The sequence below is a fragment of the Mirounga angustirostris genome, unplaced genomic scaffold (assembly GCF_029215605.1).
Source record: "Mirounga angustirostris isolate CCGP_5_RB_7025 unplaced genomic scaffold, mMirAng1.0.hap1 SCAF_5, whole genome shotgun sequence".
Classification (NCBI taxonomy): domain Eukaryota; kingdom Metazoa; phylum Chordata; class Mammalia; order Carnivora; family Phocidae; genus Mirounga; species Mirounga angustirostris.
Window position 1 is genome coordinate 159,920,865 of NW_026991713.1, and position 16,908 is coordinate 159,937,772.

The 16,908-nt window shown below is 49.0% G+C and overlaps 2 protein-coding genes across 8 annotated transcripts in view; both read right to left on the bottom strand.

The window, feature by feature from the left end:
• Positions 1-525: 525 nt before the first annotated feature.
• LOC135364306 (thyroid receptor-interacting protein 11-like) lies at positions 526-4,830 on the bottom strand. Its single transcript, XM_064590320.1, has one exon. The coding sequence runs from the start codon at positions 4,828-4,830 to the stop codon at positions 526-528; it is 4,305 nt and encodes a 1,434-aa protein (XP_064446390.1).
• A 5,787-nt stretch (positions 4,831-10,617) lies between these two features.
• LOC135364281 (thyroid receptor-interacting protein 11-like) overlaps positions 10,618-16,908 on the bottom strand; it is a 69,110-nt gene continuing 62,819 nt past the window's right edge. For all 7 annotated transcript variants that reach the window (XM_064590241.1, XM_064590246.1, XM_064590247.1 and 4 more), the window contains one exon: positions 10,618-10,911. The gene's annotated coding sequence lies outside the window, so the exon portion shown is untranslated. The remainder of the gene's footprint in view (positions 10,912-16,908) is intronic.

The window sequence follows — 16,908 nt, forward strand, 5'->3', positions numbered from 1 at the left end:
CAACATAAAATGAAATGGAAAAAACAATTAAAAATAAAAAAGGAGAAAGAGAAATGGGACATAACTGGGAAAATCAAACTCGCATTTTTTAAAAAAATGTATTCATCTTAAACTTTCATGCTATACACCCAGTTTCTCCAACAAGGCGTGGGTGCTCATGTATTTGATAAGTTGGGAACATTAAAACGAGTGGATGTTTTCCTTACCAAAGGTATATGTATATACATGCTCCTTATGAAAACATCAAAGCATTACAAACAATACTGGAAGTACCATTGACCGCAGCCCCCAACCCCACCAGTGTCTACTCTCATAAGAAATACCCACCATTTTCAGTTTGGTGAATACCTCTGCAGTCATTAAAAGATGCCTTTTTTTGTTAACTCATAAAAGAATATTTTTATTAAGCTGAAAGCAAGACTGCAAATATATTACGTTTTGCAAAAGGACATTTTGGGATTAGGTAAACACACAGAGTGACTTGGGGTCTTCCGAGCACTGTCTCATCTCTGGCTTGAGAATCCTCTATTTCTTTGAGAGGCCTTTGGCCGCCATTCCAACCTTCTCCGCAGGTGACAGTATTTGGGGTGCGTACGTGGGCAAAGCATCAGTGACGGCATTTAGAAGAAGGTGCTCCGATCCATCCGCTTCCGGTCCAGGTGGGGTAATAAGAGACACCGTTGTGGTGCGGGGCTTCACATCTTTTTTCCGGGATGTGGATGCTAGGGTAGTGTTCAGACGTGCTGGGCCTTGTTTCATAGCCAGTTTTCCCCTTCCTCCGGGATCTGGGGGCTTCACGTCATGAGCAGAGGGCTTTGGTGGTGGCAAAGCTGAATGAGATTCCGCTTCTAGAAACTGGACGAAAAGCCCTGAAAAAGAATTCTTGGCCATAGGTCGGTGATTTGGCTTCACATGTGTGTTGGGGGCGCTTTTGGATCCAGGCCCCCGACTCATCCAGCTGGTACCACCACCTGGCCCTTCACTGAACAGCTGCCGCATCTGGTCTTCTCGGATCCCCAGCATGCTTCCCATCAACCTTAAGGCTTCCTGCCGTTCAGCGTCAGGGGCTTGGAAAGATCCCAGGAAGAGTCTCCTTAGTAGGGTTTTGTCCACCATTCCTTCGGACTTACTGACTAAGTTCATCAGTTTCTTCTGTGTGTCCTCCAGGATTTCCTGCTGGACCTCATTCTGTTTCTGGAATTCTTGGAGTTGGTCTTCCTTCAGCTCCAAGTCAGCATTTGTTTTATGTAATCGTCCCTGCAATGACTTCAGTTTTCCTTCGAGGCTGTCTGCCTTTTCCATCCATTCGGCGAGTTCCAACTTGAGGTCAGCTAGGATGTGACCATACTGCCTTCCTTCTTCCTGCGAGGCAGCAAGCTGGAGCGCAGTGTCCTCTTTCTGCTGGGTCACCACGTGCAGTTGCTCCTGCAGCGACTCTACCTGCAGACTGGCTCCTCGGCTGGCATTTTCCATGGCAGTGGAAGACAAAACGAGTCTTCCCTGCAAGACCGTCACTTCCTTCCTGAGTTGAGCCACTTTGTCTTCTGAGGCCAGAGCTTCCCGGCGATGAGCGTCTTCGGCTTCTAGAGCGAGGTGTCGCCGTCTCTCCAGCTCCTGGGTTAGGCGTAATTCGCTCTCACGTAAATGGCGAACCTCCTTCTGGAGGGCACAGGTTTCCATTTGTTTCTGTGTCAGGGCCAACAGGACTTCATCTCTCCCCTGTTGGCACAGAACTGTCTTTCCCTGCATTGATGGAACTGCACTGACCGGCCGGTTCAATACCCCGGTCTCGTGCTCTTCTCTCTCTTGCGATAGTTGCTCCAAAGCAAGTGCCTTCTCTTTCATCGCAGCACCCTGGGATTCCTCCTCTCTCCGCATCACTGAAAGCAGCCTATCTGTCTCTTGCAATGCCTCATCTCCCACTGCCTTTTCTCGAGAGTTTTCCTCGACTTTTGCATTTTCCTCTCTCGGTTGACACACATCCATTTCCAACTCTGCTATTCTCTCCTTCAGATTGGTGACCGTCTGCCTCAAAAGTTCATTTTCACTCACTTGGCTACGGAAGTTCTCCTGCAAAGAAAGCAAGTCCTCACTTTTCGCTTGGATTCGGAGCTCCTGATCCCGAATGAAGTTTTGTAGAACGGCCTGTTTCTCCTTCAGCTGCTCGATGTCGGAATCCCTGTGTTCCTGTTCTGGGCCTTCTCCTTCCCACGTGGCAGCCACTGAATCAGTCCATCTCTGCTTATCTTCCTGGAGGGTTCGAATCATCCTATCTTTTTCTTGCATTGATTTTCTCAGCTCTTCTACCTCCACTTGGAGCAACTCAGAAGCCTCACCCACTCTGTCAGATTTCACGGGCTCCAGAGAGTCCGCTGACTCTGAGCAGTCGGGGGAGGGCTCGAGGAAAATCACGTCCAGTTTCCCTAGAAGGAGATCCTTGGCATTGCAAAGCTCCCCGATGCTGAGCTGAATTTGTGCCAGTTCCTTCTCTAAATGTTGTAATTTTATTTCATTGCCTTTGTACGTCTGCATCAGGTCACTAGAGGTCGTCGGTAGTTCAGAATCCTTCTCGCTGCTGGTGAAAGCCCGCGCCTGGAGTTGTGCCAGCTCTCTCTCAAGCTGGGGTGACTCACGCTTCATATTTTGGACTGTGGTCATCACCTGCTGTTTCCACTCTTCCATGATCTTCACTCGCTGTTTTAATGTGTCCCGTTCCTGTAGAAGCTGCTTGAACTGATCCATATGAACGCCTCGAACCTCATTACCAGGGCTGGAGGGTTGCAGGAGTGTCAATAAAGTCTGACATTTCTGACTTAACGCATCCACTTCGAGGTCTTTTTCTCGAACGATGTGTGATAAATTCTGAATCGTTTCTCTAAACATCTCCTGACCACTACTGTCCATTCTAGTGGACAGTTTTTGATTTTCCTCTTGCATCCGCCGGAGGTCTGCTTCTGTGGCAGCCATCCTATCCGCCATTTTGTCATACTCTGTCCTCAGATTGCTGTTCTCCCTCGTTTTCTCATTTAAGACCGCCAAGACCTGTTCGCTTTTCCAAGCGTACTCTTGCAATTGCCGCTGAAGTCGCTCCACGTCCCGGTTCTGGCTGTGAGAAGCCGCAGAGATCCTGCTGGAAAGACCCTGAATCTCCAAGTCTTTCTGCTGGATAATCTGAGTTAGTTTACCAATCTCCTCTTTGGAGAGCCGATCCATCTGTTCCGTCAGTCGGATGTTCTGTTCAGTTAGAAGCTTCATCTCCAGTTCGTGTTCTTTGATTCCTAGGACTGATATTTGAGTTTCGGCTTCACGTGAATCAAGCTTTTCACTTGCGTTTTGTCTGGGAAGAGGCTGACTGGTTGGGACTTCCACATCATCACAGTCTTCTGTCGGAATGTGCTGGCTTTTGTCAGGCAACCGGGCTTTCATTTGGTCTATCGTGTCCTGCAAATGCTGAATCTCCTCGTCTTTCGCTGAAAGGAGCTGAGCGTGTTCAATATTCATCTGCTCCTGCTGGTATTGGAGCTGCTCCACTTTCTGCTTCTGCTCTTGTAAAGAATGAAGCAGTCCTATCTTCCCCTGCTGCTGGTTGTGAATGATCTTCTGCTGCTCTCTGATTTCCTCCTCGAGATCATCCTTTAACTCCTGGAGGTGAAACACCTCACACTCCAGTTCTACGATCTCGTCTAGGATTTTAGGGTCGAGCGCAGGAACAGAGCGACTCTGTTGTCCTAGGCTCTCCAGTTCTTCTCTCAGATGAGGATTTTCGCCTGTCACGGATGGGAGACACCTGTCTTTGTCCTCCACGGATGGCTGGGAAATGTCATTACTTCTGAAGGTTTGGGTAGACTGACCGAATTCCTCCTGAAGCTCTGGACTTCCTGTAAGTTCTTCAATATACATCTCTTTCTCTTTAACGAGTTGTGTCAATCGCTTCTGCTCCTCCAGAGCAGAGGACAGCATTTCCTTCGTTTCTGTATGGTCGGCGTCCATCTGCTCGATCCTCTTTTTGAGGTGTACTATTTCCAGGTCTTTCTCTTGACTGTGTTGAATGCAATGCACATGCTCTAAAGGGGACAATTCTTTGATAGTTTGCTCATCCTTGTTTGTTTCCTCCAACAGCTTCTTTTCCGCCCGAGCCAATTTTGCTATTAACCGTCCTTTTTCTATTTTTAAAGCCCTCACAGCAGTGTTGTTTTCCAGAGAATCCTCGTTGTTCCGGAGAATAGATTCTTCCAGCTGATGTCTTACATCCTGGAGCGCCAAAACCAACTTTTGGTTTTCTGCTCTGAGATCAGAAGCAACGTTGTTTAAACGGTCATTCAGCCGCTCCATTTCTGCAAGTTGTTGCTTCAACCTTCTAAGCTCAGTTTCCCTTTCTTGAAGTAAGTCATCTTTCCCATGACTGGCAGACTCTTGATGTTGCAGGTCTTCTATCCGTCTTTCATACTCGAGGAGTTGTTTGCGGTGCCTGTCAGTGATGTCGGCCAGTTTTTCTTGATGGACACTGTGCAGTATCGCAACTCCGAGTTGATGTTCCTCGATCTCCCTCATCCGCCTCTCTTCTAGGTCCCTGATGGTGCTCTTCAGTTTCCAGATGGCATTGGAGTCTGAGCTATTCGGTCCCTTGGACAAATGTTTCCAAAGTGTAAGATCAGCCTCCAGTCTTTGGATCTCATTGAGGAGTCTATTGATTTCTGTCTGAGATGATATGACATCACCAAAGTCCATGGTGAGATCCGAGTTGGAGCCGGTCAAGGAAGTCTCACTGCCATCCACTCCTCCCTGGGAATGGCCTAGGCCAGAGCCCAGGCCACCAACCCAGGAGCACATCTTCGCGGGTCATATAACTGTCGCGGTCCGCTGTGGAAAAGCGTCCAGCGCAGTCGGACTACCCCGCCAAGTGTCCCAGAACGCCTGCTTGCGCCAGGCTAAGAATCAGAAGACAACAGGCGTTTCTAGGCAACGCCTGCGCGGGCCCGGCACGCGCCTCCCCTGCGCAGGCCACGTTGCTAGGAAAGCCCGAGACCTTGGGCCTTCCCAGGGCCGACTCTGGCCACCGGTCCCGGTCCCAGACGCTCAGCCCCACGACTTCCCACGCAGGGCTGGGCCCCTTCCCCTGTTCCCCGCTTCCTGGCTGTCCTGGGTGGGCCCCTAGCGAGTGCTCCTGCCTGACTGCCCCCAGGTGCCCGCCCACAGAAAATGCATCTGGCCCTGGACTTTCCCCCAGGAAATGCATGCAATGCATGCAATGCATGCAATGCATCCATTCACCTAGGAGAGCAGATCCTAGGTGCATTTGACAAATATCTACACCTGCGCAGAGGCACGGCCCTCAAGGAGACTTTGGGCATTTCCAGCCTCCAGAGGCTCCAGAGTGTTCCGTCCTTCCGTGCCCTGCCAGCTCTGCGGGGACAGTGCGTCCCACACCGGGGTTTGGCGGTTCACCGGTGGCTCCGTGCGCTGCGCGCATCCGCTGCCTCGCGGAGGTGTGCGGCTGGACCCGGCAGGGGGTCGCGGGCGGCGGTGGCGGTGCCCGAGAGGGGGCCTCCGGGCCCTGCACAGGGCGGCCCCGGGGTTCCCGCCCTGGGTGGAGGACGGGCTGGGTACCGCGTCCCGGGTCTGGCCTCCCAAGGCCCCGACCTGCCGCGCCACTGGATGAGAGGCGGCGAGGGGGGGGCGCCGGGCCCACAGCCGCTTCCACTGCCGCCTCGGGTGGACATGAAGCGACGTCGGCCCCCCTCCCCCCGGGCGATTCCTCGAGCTGCCCGGCCCTGGCCGTGCCGGCCCCCGCCGCCGCCGCCAGCAAGAAGCAATCCAGCTGCATGAAGCAGCTGACCAACCAGACCGTGGGCAGGCGAGCGCGTCGATCCGGATCGGCAGGAGCCCAGACCAGGCTCGGGCGCGGGAGGGCCGGCTGCTCTCCTGGTCGCGCGCTCTGTCCCTTGCCGCCGCCCCACATCAGGCCTCGGGGTCTGGGCCTGGGGCTGCGCCACGCCAAGACCTGGAGCCCGGCTCGGTGCCGCTGCCCGAGCCCCTGGGGAGCAGCTGGGTGGGTCGGCTGTCCCCGTCGCCCTCTGTCCAGGCCCCACCCAGCATCGCCCTGGGCGCACTGGACCCGAGCCTTCCCCTGCCCTCCCCCGGGCTTTGCCCTGGCTGAAAACTCCGGGAACCAGTGAGCCCCAGGCCGAGCGGACGCTGTGCTCTGCGGGCGATGGCCTCAGGCTTTCCGGGTCGCCCCGCCGCTGTAGACCCTCCACCTCCCAGTGCCTCATGGCACTAAATAAGTAAGGGGCCATCAGAGCCCATCGGATCCGCCTACGAGGTTCGGGCGTCCATCCAGGCACTGTAGAGGTGCCGCTGTCTCCAAAGCCGGGCCCCTGTGGACCGGACTGCCCAAGACCTTGACATTGAGAAATTGGGAACTGCGAGGAAAGAATTGTGGAAACGCCTTGGGACGACTTTTAGTTTAATTTTGAATAGCTTTTGAAAAAGCGTTTCTCCCTTTGGATTTGGGAGCCGATTCTTCTCCAGGTTTCTTTGGGGCTGCTTTAATGCTTGACAGGAAACATGATCGATTATGAAATGACAGAACAGACCGGAATTGGTAGACCATCAGGCTGCTGCAACAGGAACGACGGGTGGTTCTGAGAGCTCCTGCAGGTGACTGTCATGTGCCCCGTTATCTGGGGCACATCTTTCAACGTCTTTGGGGCAGGTGGCTGTACTGGACCTACTCTTTAGGCTGGCAGACATATGAAAGTGTGAGTTTTCCACAGCTTTTGCTTCTTTTTTTCCCCAATAGTGGGGTCAAAAGGGGAGTTCAGTCTGACCAAAGCACGTGTGTGCATGGCACGTCCATCCTGTGTGTTCTCCATTCATAGAGCATTGCAGGGCCACGTGCTCGTCCCAAGATCGAGGACCTTGTGAGCAACCCCACAGTGAGGTTCCGTGGTGCTGTGCGGCTTTCTCGTGACTATCATTGGAAAGTCGACCTCAGAATACTTACCTGGGAGAAGATCTTCATCCTGAGGACAAATACACAGTACGTTTTCTAATTCTGCATTCCCTCATACATTGACCGACCATCTTCATGGACTGAACACTAGGCCCCAAACAGCAAAGGTGGACTTAGCGCCTTAAATTACGAACACTATGGTCAGAAATGTATTTTTTAGGTGACTTTGGTCTCCGCATGGAGAACGGACGGAGGACAAAAGTTAGGAGGATCTCACAGCCATCCAGGAAGAAGGTCCAGGGAAGAAGTCATGGGGAGCCTGAACTGGGGCAGCCGCCACGGGGATGGACACTGAGAGGTGGGGACGCACTGAGAGGTGCTGGGGAAGTAGAACCTAACAGACTTTTCCAAAACCCAGACTGAGACAGATTAGGGAGGGTCAGGAAACCACTGTGGGGGGGGGGCGGGGGGGGAACCAGCATTTAGGGGATCAAATAGGATACAAGAGCAAATATCACAAAGCACCCCACACTGTGAGGGCGAGCACCAGCTTGTGGTACTACTACTTTTTCTGTGAGAGGAGAGCACGGTGGGGGGAAAGGGCCGGCACTCTGGAGCCGGGGAATGGGCTTCCGATCCCAGCTCCACCACGTGTCTGCTGTGAGGCGCTGGAAGTCACTCACCTCCCCGGGCCAAGCGTTCCTCGTCTGCACAGTAGAGAAAGTGATAGCACCTCACGGGGTTGTGAGGATTCCTGAGGAAATACATACACGGGAGACTCTCCCAGCAGGACCTGCCCTAGTAAGCGCCGTGGCTGTGCCTTTATGACTTATGACACGGGACACAGACGTGGGGCCTGAGGTACACACACACCGTGAATCGACAGACCGCAAAGATTCCCCTGAACAAGCACAAGGCCCTGTGTAGAGAACAGGGAAGGAACCCGGACTTGCAGGAGCTGCAGTCCTATTGTCCTGGTTCTGCCACTAACCAGACCCGTCGCCTTTCCCGTCAATGAGCGTAGTTACATACACCTGTTCTTGCCCCCTAACAGAGCAGGTGAGGGACCAAATCAGGGAACAGCTACAAAAGGCCTTTGTTTCATATCACCATCACCCAGCCTTGCACATCCTCAAACCGTACCGAGGACACTGTCATGACGACCATAAAATCATCGTTATCAGACATGGATGGAACTGGAGGGTGTTATGCTGAGCGAAATCAGTCAATCAGAGAAAGACATGTATCGTATGACCTCACTGATACGAAGAATTCTTAATCTCAGGAAACAAACTCAGGGTTGCTGGAGTGGTGGGGGGTGGGAGGGATGGGGTGGCTGGGTGATAAGGCATTGGGGAGGGTATGTGCTATGGTGAGCGCTGTGAATTGTGTAAGACTGTTGCATCACAGATCTGTACGTCTGAAAGAAATAATACATTATATGTTAAAAAAAAAAAGAAGATAGCAGGAGGGGAAGAATGAAGGTGGGGAAATGGGAGGGGGAGATGAACCATGAGAGACTATGGACTCTGAAAAACAAACTGAGGGTTCTAGAGGAGAGCGAGGTGAGAGGATGGTGTAGCCTGGTGATGGATATTGGGGAAGGCACGTTCTGCACGGAGCACTGGGTGTGATGCACAAACAATGAATCACGGAACGCTACATCAAAAACTAATGGTGTAATGAATGGTGAGTAACATAACATAATAAAAAAGGAAACCTCTTCCTTATCGTCAATATGGCAGATGCAGGGGCTCTGGGTCTCACAATTCCACTGGCAGGGCTCTTCCACACGTGCTGAGGACATGTCTACAAGGACTTTTTTTTATCATAACCCCTGTTGCAACAGCAAAGGATGGGAAGCCAGGCACCTATCCTTCAGCGAGGCCCTGGGGACATCACGTATGTGGCTGAGGGTGGCAGCAGGTGCAAGCAGCTGGGGACAGGGGCGCGAGACAGGCAGTCACTGCATTCCTTCTGAATATATTTTTAACATTTTTGAACCAGGCGGGCACCTTCACGAATGAAACAATTCGGGAAAGAAGAAGGGGAATTTTCATTTACCTTTAATCTCCAGAAGGTGGTATCTACCCCAGCCCCAAGATTTAGAATTTGATAATGACATTCTGTCTTCCGTAGAAATGCCTTCAGCAGCTGGCTGATGCCATGGACTCGAGCAAAATATCCCGAGAGACAGAGACAAGCTATCGCTCAGTCAGGTTGGAAATCATCCCTGCAGAGCCCAGCCCAGGAGAAGAGCCAATGAGGACTCTTCTGCTCTTCTTTGGGGTCAGCGGTTTATCTGTGGACTTCATGGGAGAAAGAGTGACTTTCACATTCTCTTGTTTTTTGTTTTCGGTTATGTTAATCATATAGTGCTTCAGTAGTTTTTGATACAGCGTTCCATGATTCATGATTTGCGTGTAACACCCAGTTTTTTTTTTTTTAAAAAGCTGTTTGAACTCAAGTAAGTACAATCTACTTGATGGTGGAATTAACCATCTTAAAAAAAAAAAAAGTCCCATAATTTTACATAAGAAAGACAAGGGTTTTACATGAAAAATCAGATCTAAATGTTCCTCTTGGAAATGTACTTTCTCTTGGTTAGGTGTAAGCCTCTCAAGACTCTGTGAAAACTCAACAATGCGAGATCATGACGAAAATAAGATTCTGGGGTCAGGAAATGGGGCAGATAAATGTCAAAGCAAAAAAAAAAAAAAAAAAAGAAAAGAAAAGCCGTATTTCCACCACGTTCCCTTCCTCTCCATCCTGTGTGGGTAAGAGCCCCTGTTTATAAAGTGGCCTCATAGACCGTCTGCGGGAGGGGAAGGCATGAGCAAACGTTGCCGAATAAATGGACTGGTTCAGCTGTGGGTTGGGGAGCTGGAGTGAAGGCGATGAGGAATAAAAGGGGGGAAAATGGAAAACAGTATCTGTTCTAAGTGGGGGAAATGGAAGATAATATCTGTTCTAAAGCCCTGTTGTTTAAAGTATAACTACTTTAAGAACAAAATTTCAGTAGCATTTAGAAACTTACTGCAATGTGACATAGGAATTCTACGTCTATTGATTCTCCTCATAAATAACTTGAGCTTCTATTTGATGTGTCTCTTGCATTTTATCTTTCTAGGAAATCATTTTTCATGTATGTTATAGAATATCGTCCACAACAGAGAGATTATTGGAACAAAACTTTAAAGATGCTCACCACATGTTGCCTGGGAAGCCCTCTCCTAGGGGGTCCGGTCTGGAGATGCCAGCCCATGCAGAGGAAGAAGGAAGGAAGGCCGGCTGACACCCTGCCTGGGGCGTCTAGCTCCCAGGGCCCCAACTTGGGTTCCCACCTCTGTAGCCCTGGTTAGGAAAGCTGCCTCAGGAGCCTGGGAGAGAGGATTTCAGGCCTCTTAGCCAGGCCTGGCCCCATCTCCCTGATGCCTGGGTTCACCCTCAGCTCCAAGTAAGGTCCATGTCCTTATTCTCAGGAACCACCACTTTGCACTTTCTTTCCATTTCTTACAGAATCTACCCATAGGCTCCATCTTTAGGGTGAGGATTCCCTGCATGCCCAAGGACTGTGGTCATTTGGTCACTTTCTCAATCTGACTAAGTCACCCTCCCATCTCAAATCCCTTCACTGCCTTGATAGAAAGGACTTCAGAGCCTAACAGTGTTACTATCATTTTACTAAGGTCAAGAAAGGAATTCCTTACTTGACCAGACAGTTCACTGTAAAAGATAATATAAATGGCTCTTAAACATATAAAAACGATCTTCAACTTCACCCCCCAAAATAAGAGGAATATAAAATAAAATGACGGGGGCACCCGGGTGGCTCAGTCGTTAAGCCTCTGCCTTTGGCTCAGGTCATGATCCCAGGGTCCTGGGTTCGAGCCCCGCTTCGGGCTCCCTGCTCCTCGGGAAGCCTGCTTGTGTTCCATCTCTCACTGTGTCTCTCTCTGTCAAATAAAGAAAGAAAATCGGTAAAAAAAATTATACAGTAACATTACTGAAGACACCATCTTTCACATATCAGATTAACCACGATGAAAAGGTTTCTAATACACCGTGCTGGTGAGGATGTTGGGAAATGAGCACTTCCATTCGCCACTGGAGAGAATGAACACTGGAACTCCCTCTTTTGAAGAGTGAATCCCTAAAAGCTCATCTACCTCAAAAGGCCAACAGAGGCACGTCTGGTACTCCATTACAAATGTCGGCAGACTCAGCCATCCGTCTTGGTGCTCGCACACATGGCCCGTCACCGTCCCCACGGCAGCCATTTCTTCCCTTTCTTTACTCGTGCGCCTACCTCCTTCCCCAAGACCCTAGACAGCACAGAACCTCACCTCATCCCTCACCTAGAAAACCTGCCACCACTTATTCCCTCAGCAAACCCACGGGTGAGAGCCAGTCAGAGAACTCTGCTCGACCGGAAGTTCTGTGTCCATAGGAAAGGAGATCCAGGATCGTTCCGGAAAACTCACGAACGACTACCTAAGTATTTCCCCCGGCTCTGGATTAGGAACCGGTCCTTCCACACCCTTTAAGCAAGTCCTAGTGGGAAAACCAGGAACAAAGAAACACAACAGCCACAACCTAGAAAATGTTATAGTAGCCTTCACTTTCTGGTCTACACTATAACCTGGAAAATGCTATGGTAGCCTAAACTCTCCCCGGTCTACACTACAAGGAACCAAACTTTCAGTGTTCTAAACCAGGGAGCTGAAGCCCAGATTACCACTGAAGGGCTTCTGACAACCGTTGAGGGAACCAGCCTTAGGACAAGGAGAAGTACTGGAAGGACACTGCATCCCTAAAACCATGCGAAGCCCCTGTGGGCCTATAGCCTGCTCTGCCCCTCATCGGATAATGTGAATTAATAAATGCCCCTCATGTGAATTAATAAATGTCTTTACCATTTCAACCAAATGGAGGGGCAGCTGGGTGGCTCAGTCAGTTGAACGGCCAACTCTTGGTTTAGGCTCAGCTCAATTGTGTCCATATCAATTAGATCTATGGCAGAGAGTACATCCTCCGGTTCTTTCTTTTGTTGTGAATTCCTCCTTCTATTCCTTTTGCCCAGAGAAGAATGGAGGAACAAGAGAGCAACATAAAAAATATCAACCACGACGCAAGCAAATACACACTAGTCAAATCCGAAGAGGTCAGAAACCAAAAAAGAGAAGAAAAAAGAAATGTGGGGGGTGGCTGGGGGGTGGGAGAAGAGAGAATATTATCTCCCAGGTGGTCAAACCTCCATGAAATCCTGGGTGTATTTTGGCCTGTTTGTTAAAAGACACTAAATCCCAGAAGTGTAAAATCACCAAGGTTACATATATACAGACATAAAATTGAATGTAGCAGAAGGAAGCAAAACTGAAGACTATCTCTAAAAAATGGAAATGTAGAAAATGACAATCAAAAACGACTTAAAATGAAAGAGTTGATAAAATAAGAAACTAGTTGGGAAGAAAAAAAGAAAAGGAAAATTTTAAACTGCAAGATAAACGAATCATGAAATAACCTTTGAATTCAATTTACTGTTTTCCCCTAGTGCTGGAGTTTTGCACTCCTGTGGGCTCCTAAACTTCTTCCCCTGTTCTTCCAGCTGCTTTGCTCGGGGAGTGGCCTGCTGTGCTGACCCTCAGGTGTCTTGGCCTGGGGGGAGTTGTACCGCCCCTTGCGGGGGGGGGGGGGGGGGGGCGGGCTCAGTGTAAACTGCTTGTAGTTGCTCTATGTGATTCTATTCCCCGAAGGCTCTCTGGGCCACTTGAGAGGATGAAAAGAAAAATGGCCACGCCCCGATTTCCAGGCCCGGAGCGAAAAGATCGAGGTCCCCTCTCTTCAGTAAACTGTCAGGGATAAGCGGTCTTCAGTTTTGTGTGTGCCAAAGTCTGCAGGCTCCTGTGGTGAGGGCCTGCACCGATCCTCCTGGGAGAAGGCAGAGGGGCGCCGCCTTGTCTGCCCTGTGCAGGACCCGCATACAATAGCTGTCACCCAGATGAGCCGTGGTTCGTGGTTTATGGCAAACTGAGTTGAGAACCCCCCCTGCTCCCTGACCCTAACCAGTTTCCCCACTCCAGTGCCTGGGAACTCTGCCGGCTCAAGCACCCCTGTTCTTCCTGTGACCCCAGGGATCCTGAGGTCACACTGTCCCACCTTGGATGCTGCCCCACCTTGCCACCAGAGCACCTTTCAGGCAGGGCTCTTAGCGGAGAAGATTTCTAAAGGTTCTGATTTTGCGCTCTGGGGCTGTATCACTTGCCTGTGGCCGGCTTACACAGGCTCCCTCTCCCCGCAGAGGATCTTCCCATATATCCCCGCAGATTCACTTCTCCGCACCTCTTACTTTGCAAAAAGTGGTCACTTGTCTATTAGTAGAATTCCAGCAATTCCTTCCTTACATCTCAGGTTGAATTCAGAGGTGTCCAGGATGATTTGATAGTTATCTAGCTACATTCAAGGGACCAGATGAAACGAGCTCCCCTACCGTGCCACCATCTTGCCTCCCTCCTTCGATCTCTTCCTTTTGTTTTGAAAGATTTATTTATTTTAGAGAGTGAGCGGGGGAAGGGGCAGAGGGAAAGAAAAATCCTGAAGCAAGCAGACTCCCCGCTGAGGAGTTACTGCAGGCCCTGAGGAGAAAGAGAGAGAGAGAAAGAGGGACAGAAGGTATATATGAACAAATCATAGCTGAGAACTTTCCTAATCTGGGGAAGGATACAGGCATACAAGTTCAAGAGGTAGAGAGAACCCGTTTCCAAATCAATAAAAATATATCAGCACCCTGACATACAGTAGCGAAGCTTGCAAATTTCAGAAATAAAGAGAAAATCCGGAAAGCATCTCAAGACAAGAGGTTCCTGACCTAGACGGGTAGGAACATTAGGCTGGCAGCAGACCTATCCACAGAGATCTGGGAGGCCAGAAAGGGCTGACATCATCTATTCAGGGTACTAAATGAGAAAAACATACAGCCAAGAATACTTTCTCCAGCAAGGCTGTCATTCAGAATGGAAGGAGAGCTAAAGGGCTTCCTGGACAAATAGAAACTGAAAGACTATGGGACCACTAAACGAGCCCTGCAAGAAATACTAAAGGGGGGGACGCTTGGGTGGCTCAGTCGGCTAAGCATCTGCCTTCAGATCAGGTCATGATCCCAGGGTCCTGGGATCGAGCCCCGCACTGGGCTCCCTGCTCCGCGGGAAGCCTGCTTCTTCCTCTCCTACTCCCCCTGCTTGTGTTCCCTCTCTCGCTGTGTCTCTCTCTGTCAAATAAATAAAATCTTAAAAAAAAAAAAAAGAAAGAAAGAAATACTAAAAGGGATCCTCTATGCCAAGAGAGAGCCCAAAAGTAACACTGGACCAGAAAGAAAAAGATCTACAGAAACAGGGACTATACAGGTAATACAACGGTACTAAACTCATCTCTCTCAATAGTTACTCGGAATCTAAATGGGCTAAATGCTCCAATCAAAAGACACAGGGTAGGGGCGCCTGGGGGGCTCAGATGGTTAAGCGTCTGGCTTCGGCTCAGGTCATGATCCCAGGGTCCTGGGATCGAGCCCCGCATCGGGCTCCTGGCTCAGCGGGGAGCCTGCTTCTCCCCCTCTCCCTCTGCCTCTCTCCCTGCTCATGCTCTCTCTCGCTCTCTCTCTCTCTCCCTGTATCTCTGTGTCTCAAATGAATAAATAAAATCTTCAAAAAAAAAGTCATCATTTAAAAAAAAAAAAAAGACACAGGGTATCCGACTGCATAAAAAAGCAAGACCCATCCATATGCTATCTACAAGAGACTCATTGTAGAACTAAAGACACCTCCAGATCGAAAGTGAGGGGGTAGAGATCCATTGATCACGCGAATGGACCTCAAAAGAAAGCTGGGGTAGCAATCCTCCTATCAGACAAATTAGATTTTAAACCAAAGACTGTATTAGGGGATGAAGAAGGATGCTATATCATACTTCAAGGGCCTACCCAACGAGAAGATCTAACAATTATAAATATATATGCTCCTAACTTGAGCAGCCAATTACATAAACCAATTAAGAACCAAATGAAGGAAACACGACGAGAATCATACAATAACTGTAGGGGACTTCAACACCCCACTCCCAGCAATGCACAGATCATCTAAGCAGATGATCAACAAGGAAACAAGGGCTCTGAATGACACACTGGACCAGATGGACTTCACAGGTACATCACAGCATGCCATCCTAAAGCAACAGAATACACATTCTTCTACAGGGCACATGGAACATTCTCCAGAAGAGATCCCATACCGGGGCACAAATCAGGTCTCAACCGATACCAAAAGATTGGGATTATTCCCTGCCTCTTTTCAGACCACTATGCTTTGAAACAGGAACTCAGTCACAACAGGAAATAGGGAAGGAACTCAAACACTCGGAGGCTAAAGAGCATCCTACGAAAGAATGAATGCATCAACCAGGAAATCAAAGAAGAATTAAAGATTTCATGGAAATGAATGAAACTGAAAACACAGCCGTTCAAAACCTTTGGGATCCAGCAAAGGCGGTCCTAAGAGGAAAGTACATAGCAATACAAGCTTTCCTCAAAAAATCAGAAAGTCTCCAATACACAAGCTAACCTTACGCCCAAAGGAGCCGGAGAATGAACAGCAACTAAAGCCGAAACCAAGCAGGAGAAGAGAAATTATAGAGATTAGAGCAGAAAACAATGAAATAGAAACCAGAAGAACAGTAGAACAATCAATGAAACCAGGAGCCGGTTCTTTGAAATTATTAATAAGCTTGATGAACCTCAAGCCACACTTATCCAAAAGAAAGGGGAAAGGACCCAAAATAATAATGTCATGAATGAAAGAGGAGAGATCACAACCAACACCAAAGAAACACAAACCATCTTAAGAACACACACAGCAACTATAGGACAACAAATGAGGTCATCTGAAAGAAATGGATGCGTTCCTGGAAACTTGTAAGCCACCAAAACTGAATCAGGAAGAAATACAAAACCTGAACAGACCCATAACCAGCAAGGAAACTGAAGCAGTGATCAAAAAATCTACCAACACACAAGAGTCCAGGGCCACATGGCTTCCCAGGGGCATTCCACCAAACATTCAAAGAAAAACTAATACCTATTCTTCTGAGGCTGTTTCAAAAAACAGAAATGGAAGGAAAACTTCCAAACTTGTTCTCTAAGGCCAGCATGACCTTGATCCCAAAAACAGACAAAGACCCCATGGATGCAAAAATTCTCAGCACAATACTAGCGCATAGGATCCAACAGCACATTAAAAGGAGTATTCACCGTGACGAAGTGGGATTTATTCCTGGGCTCTAAGGGTGGTTCCACATTCGCAAATCAAATCAATGTGATACTTCACATTAATAAAAGAAAGGTCAAGATCCGTATGATCCTCTCAACGGATGCAGAAAAAGCACCGGACAAAATGCAGCATCCTTTCTTGATTAAAACTCTCCACAGTATAGGGGTAGAGGGGATATACCTCAATAACATAAAACCCATCTATGAAAAGCCCACAGCGAATATCATTCTCAATGGGGAAACACGGAGACCTTTTCCTCTAAGGTCAGGAACATGACAGGGAGGCCCACTCTCACCGCAGTTCTTCAACTAGAGAAGTCCTAGCCTCAGCAATCAGAAAACAACAAAAAAGAAATCAAAGGCATCCGACTGAGCAAAGAAGTCAAACTCTCACTCTTTGCAGATGACATGATACTTTATGTGGAAAACCCAAAACACCACCCCAAAATTGCTAGAACTCATACAAGAATTCAGCAGGATATAAAATCAATGCACAGAAATGAGTTGCATTTCCATACACTAACAATGAGACAGAAGAACGAGAAATGAAGGAATCGATCCCATTTACAAATGCACTGAAACCCATAAGATACCTAAGAATAAACCTAACCAAAGACGTAAAGGATCTGTACTCCAA

Excerpts from the sequence above, each read along its gene's own strand:
- LOC135364306 (XM_064590320.1), bottom strand. The coding sequence starts at position 4,830 with ATGTGCTCCTGGGTTGGTGGCCTGGGCTCTGGCCTAGGCCATTCCCAG.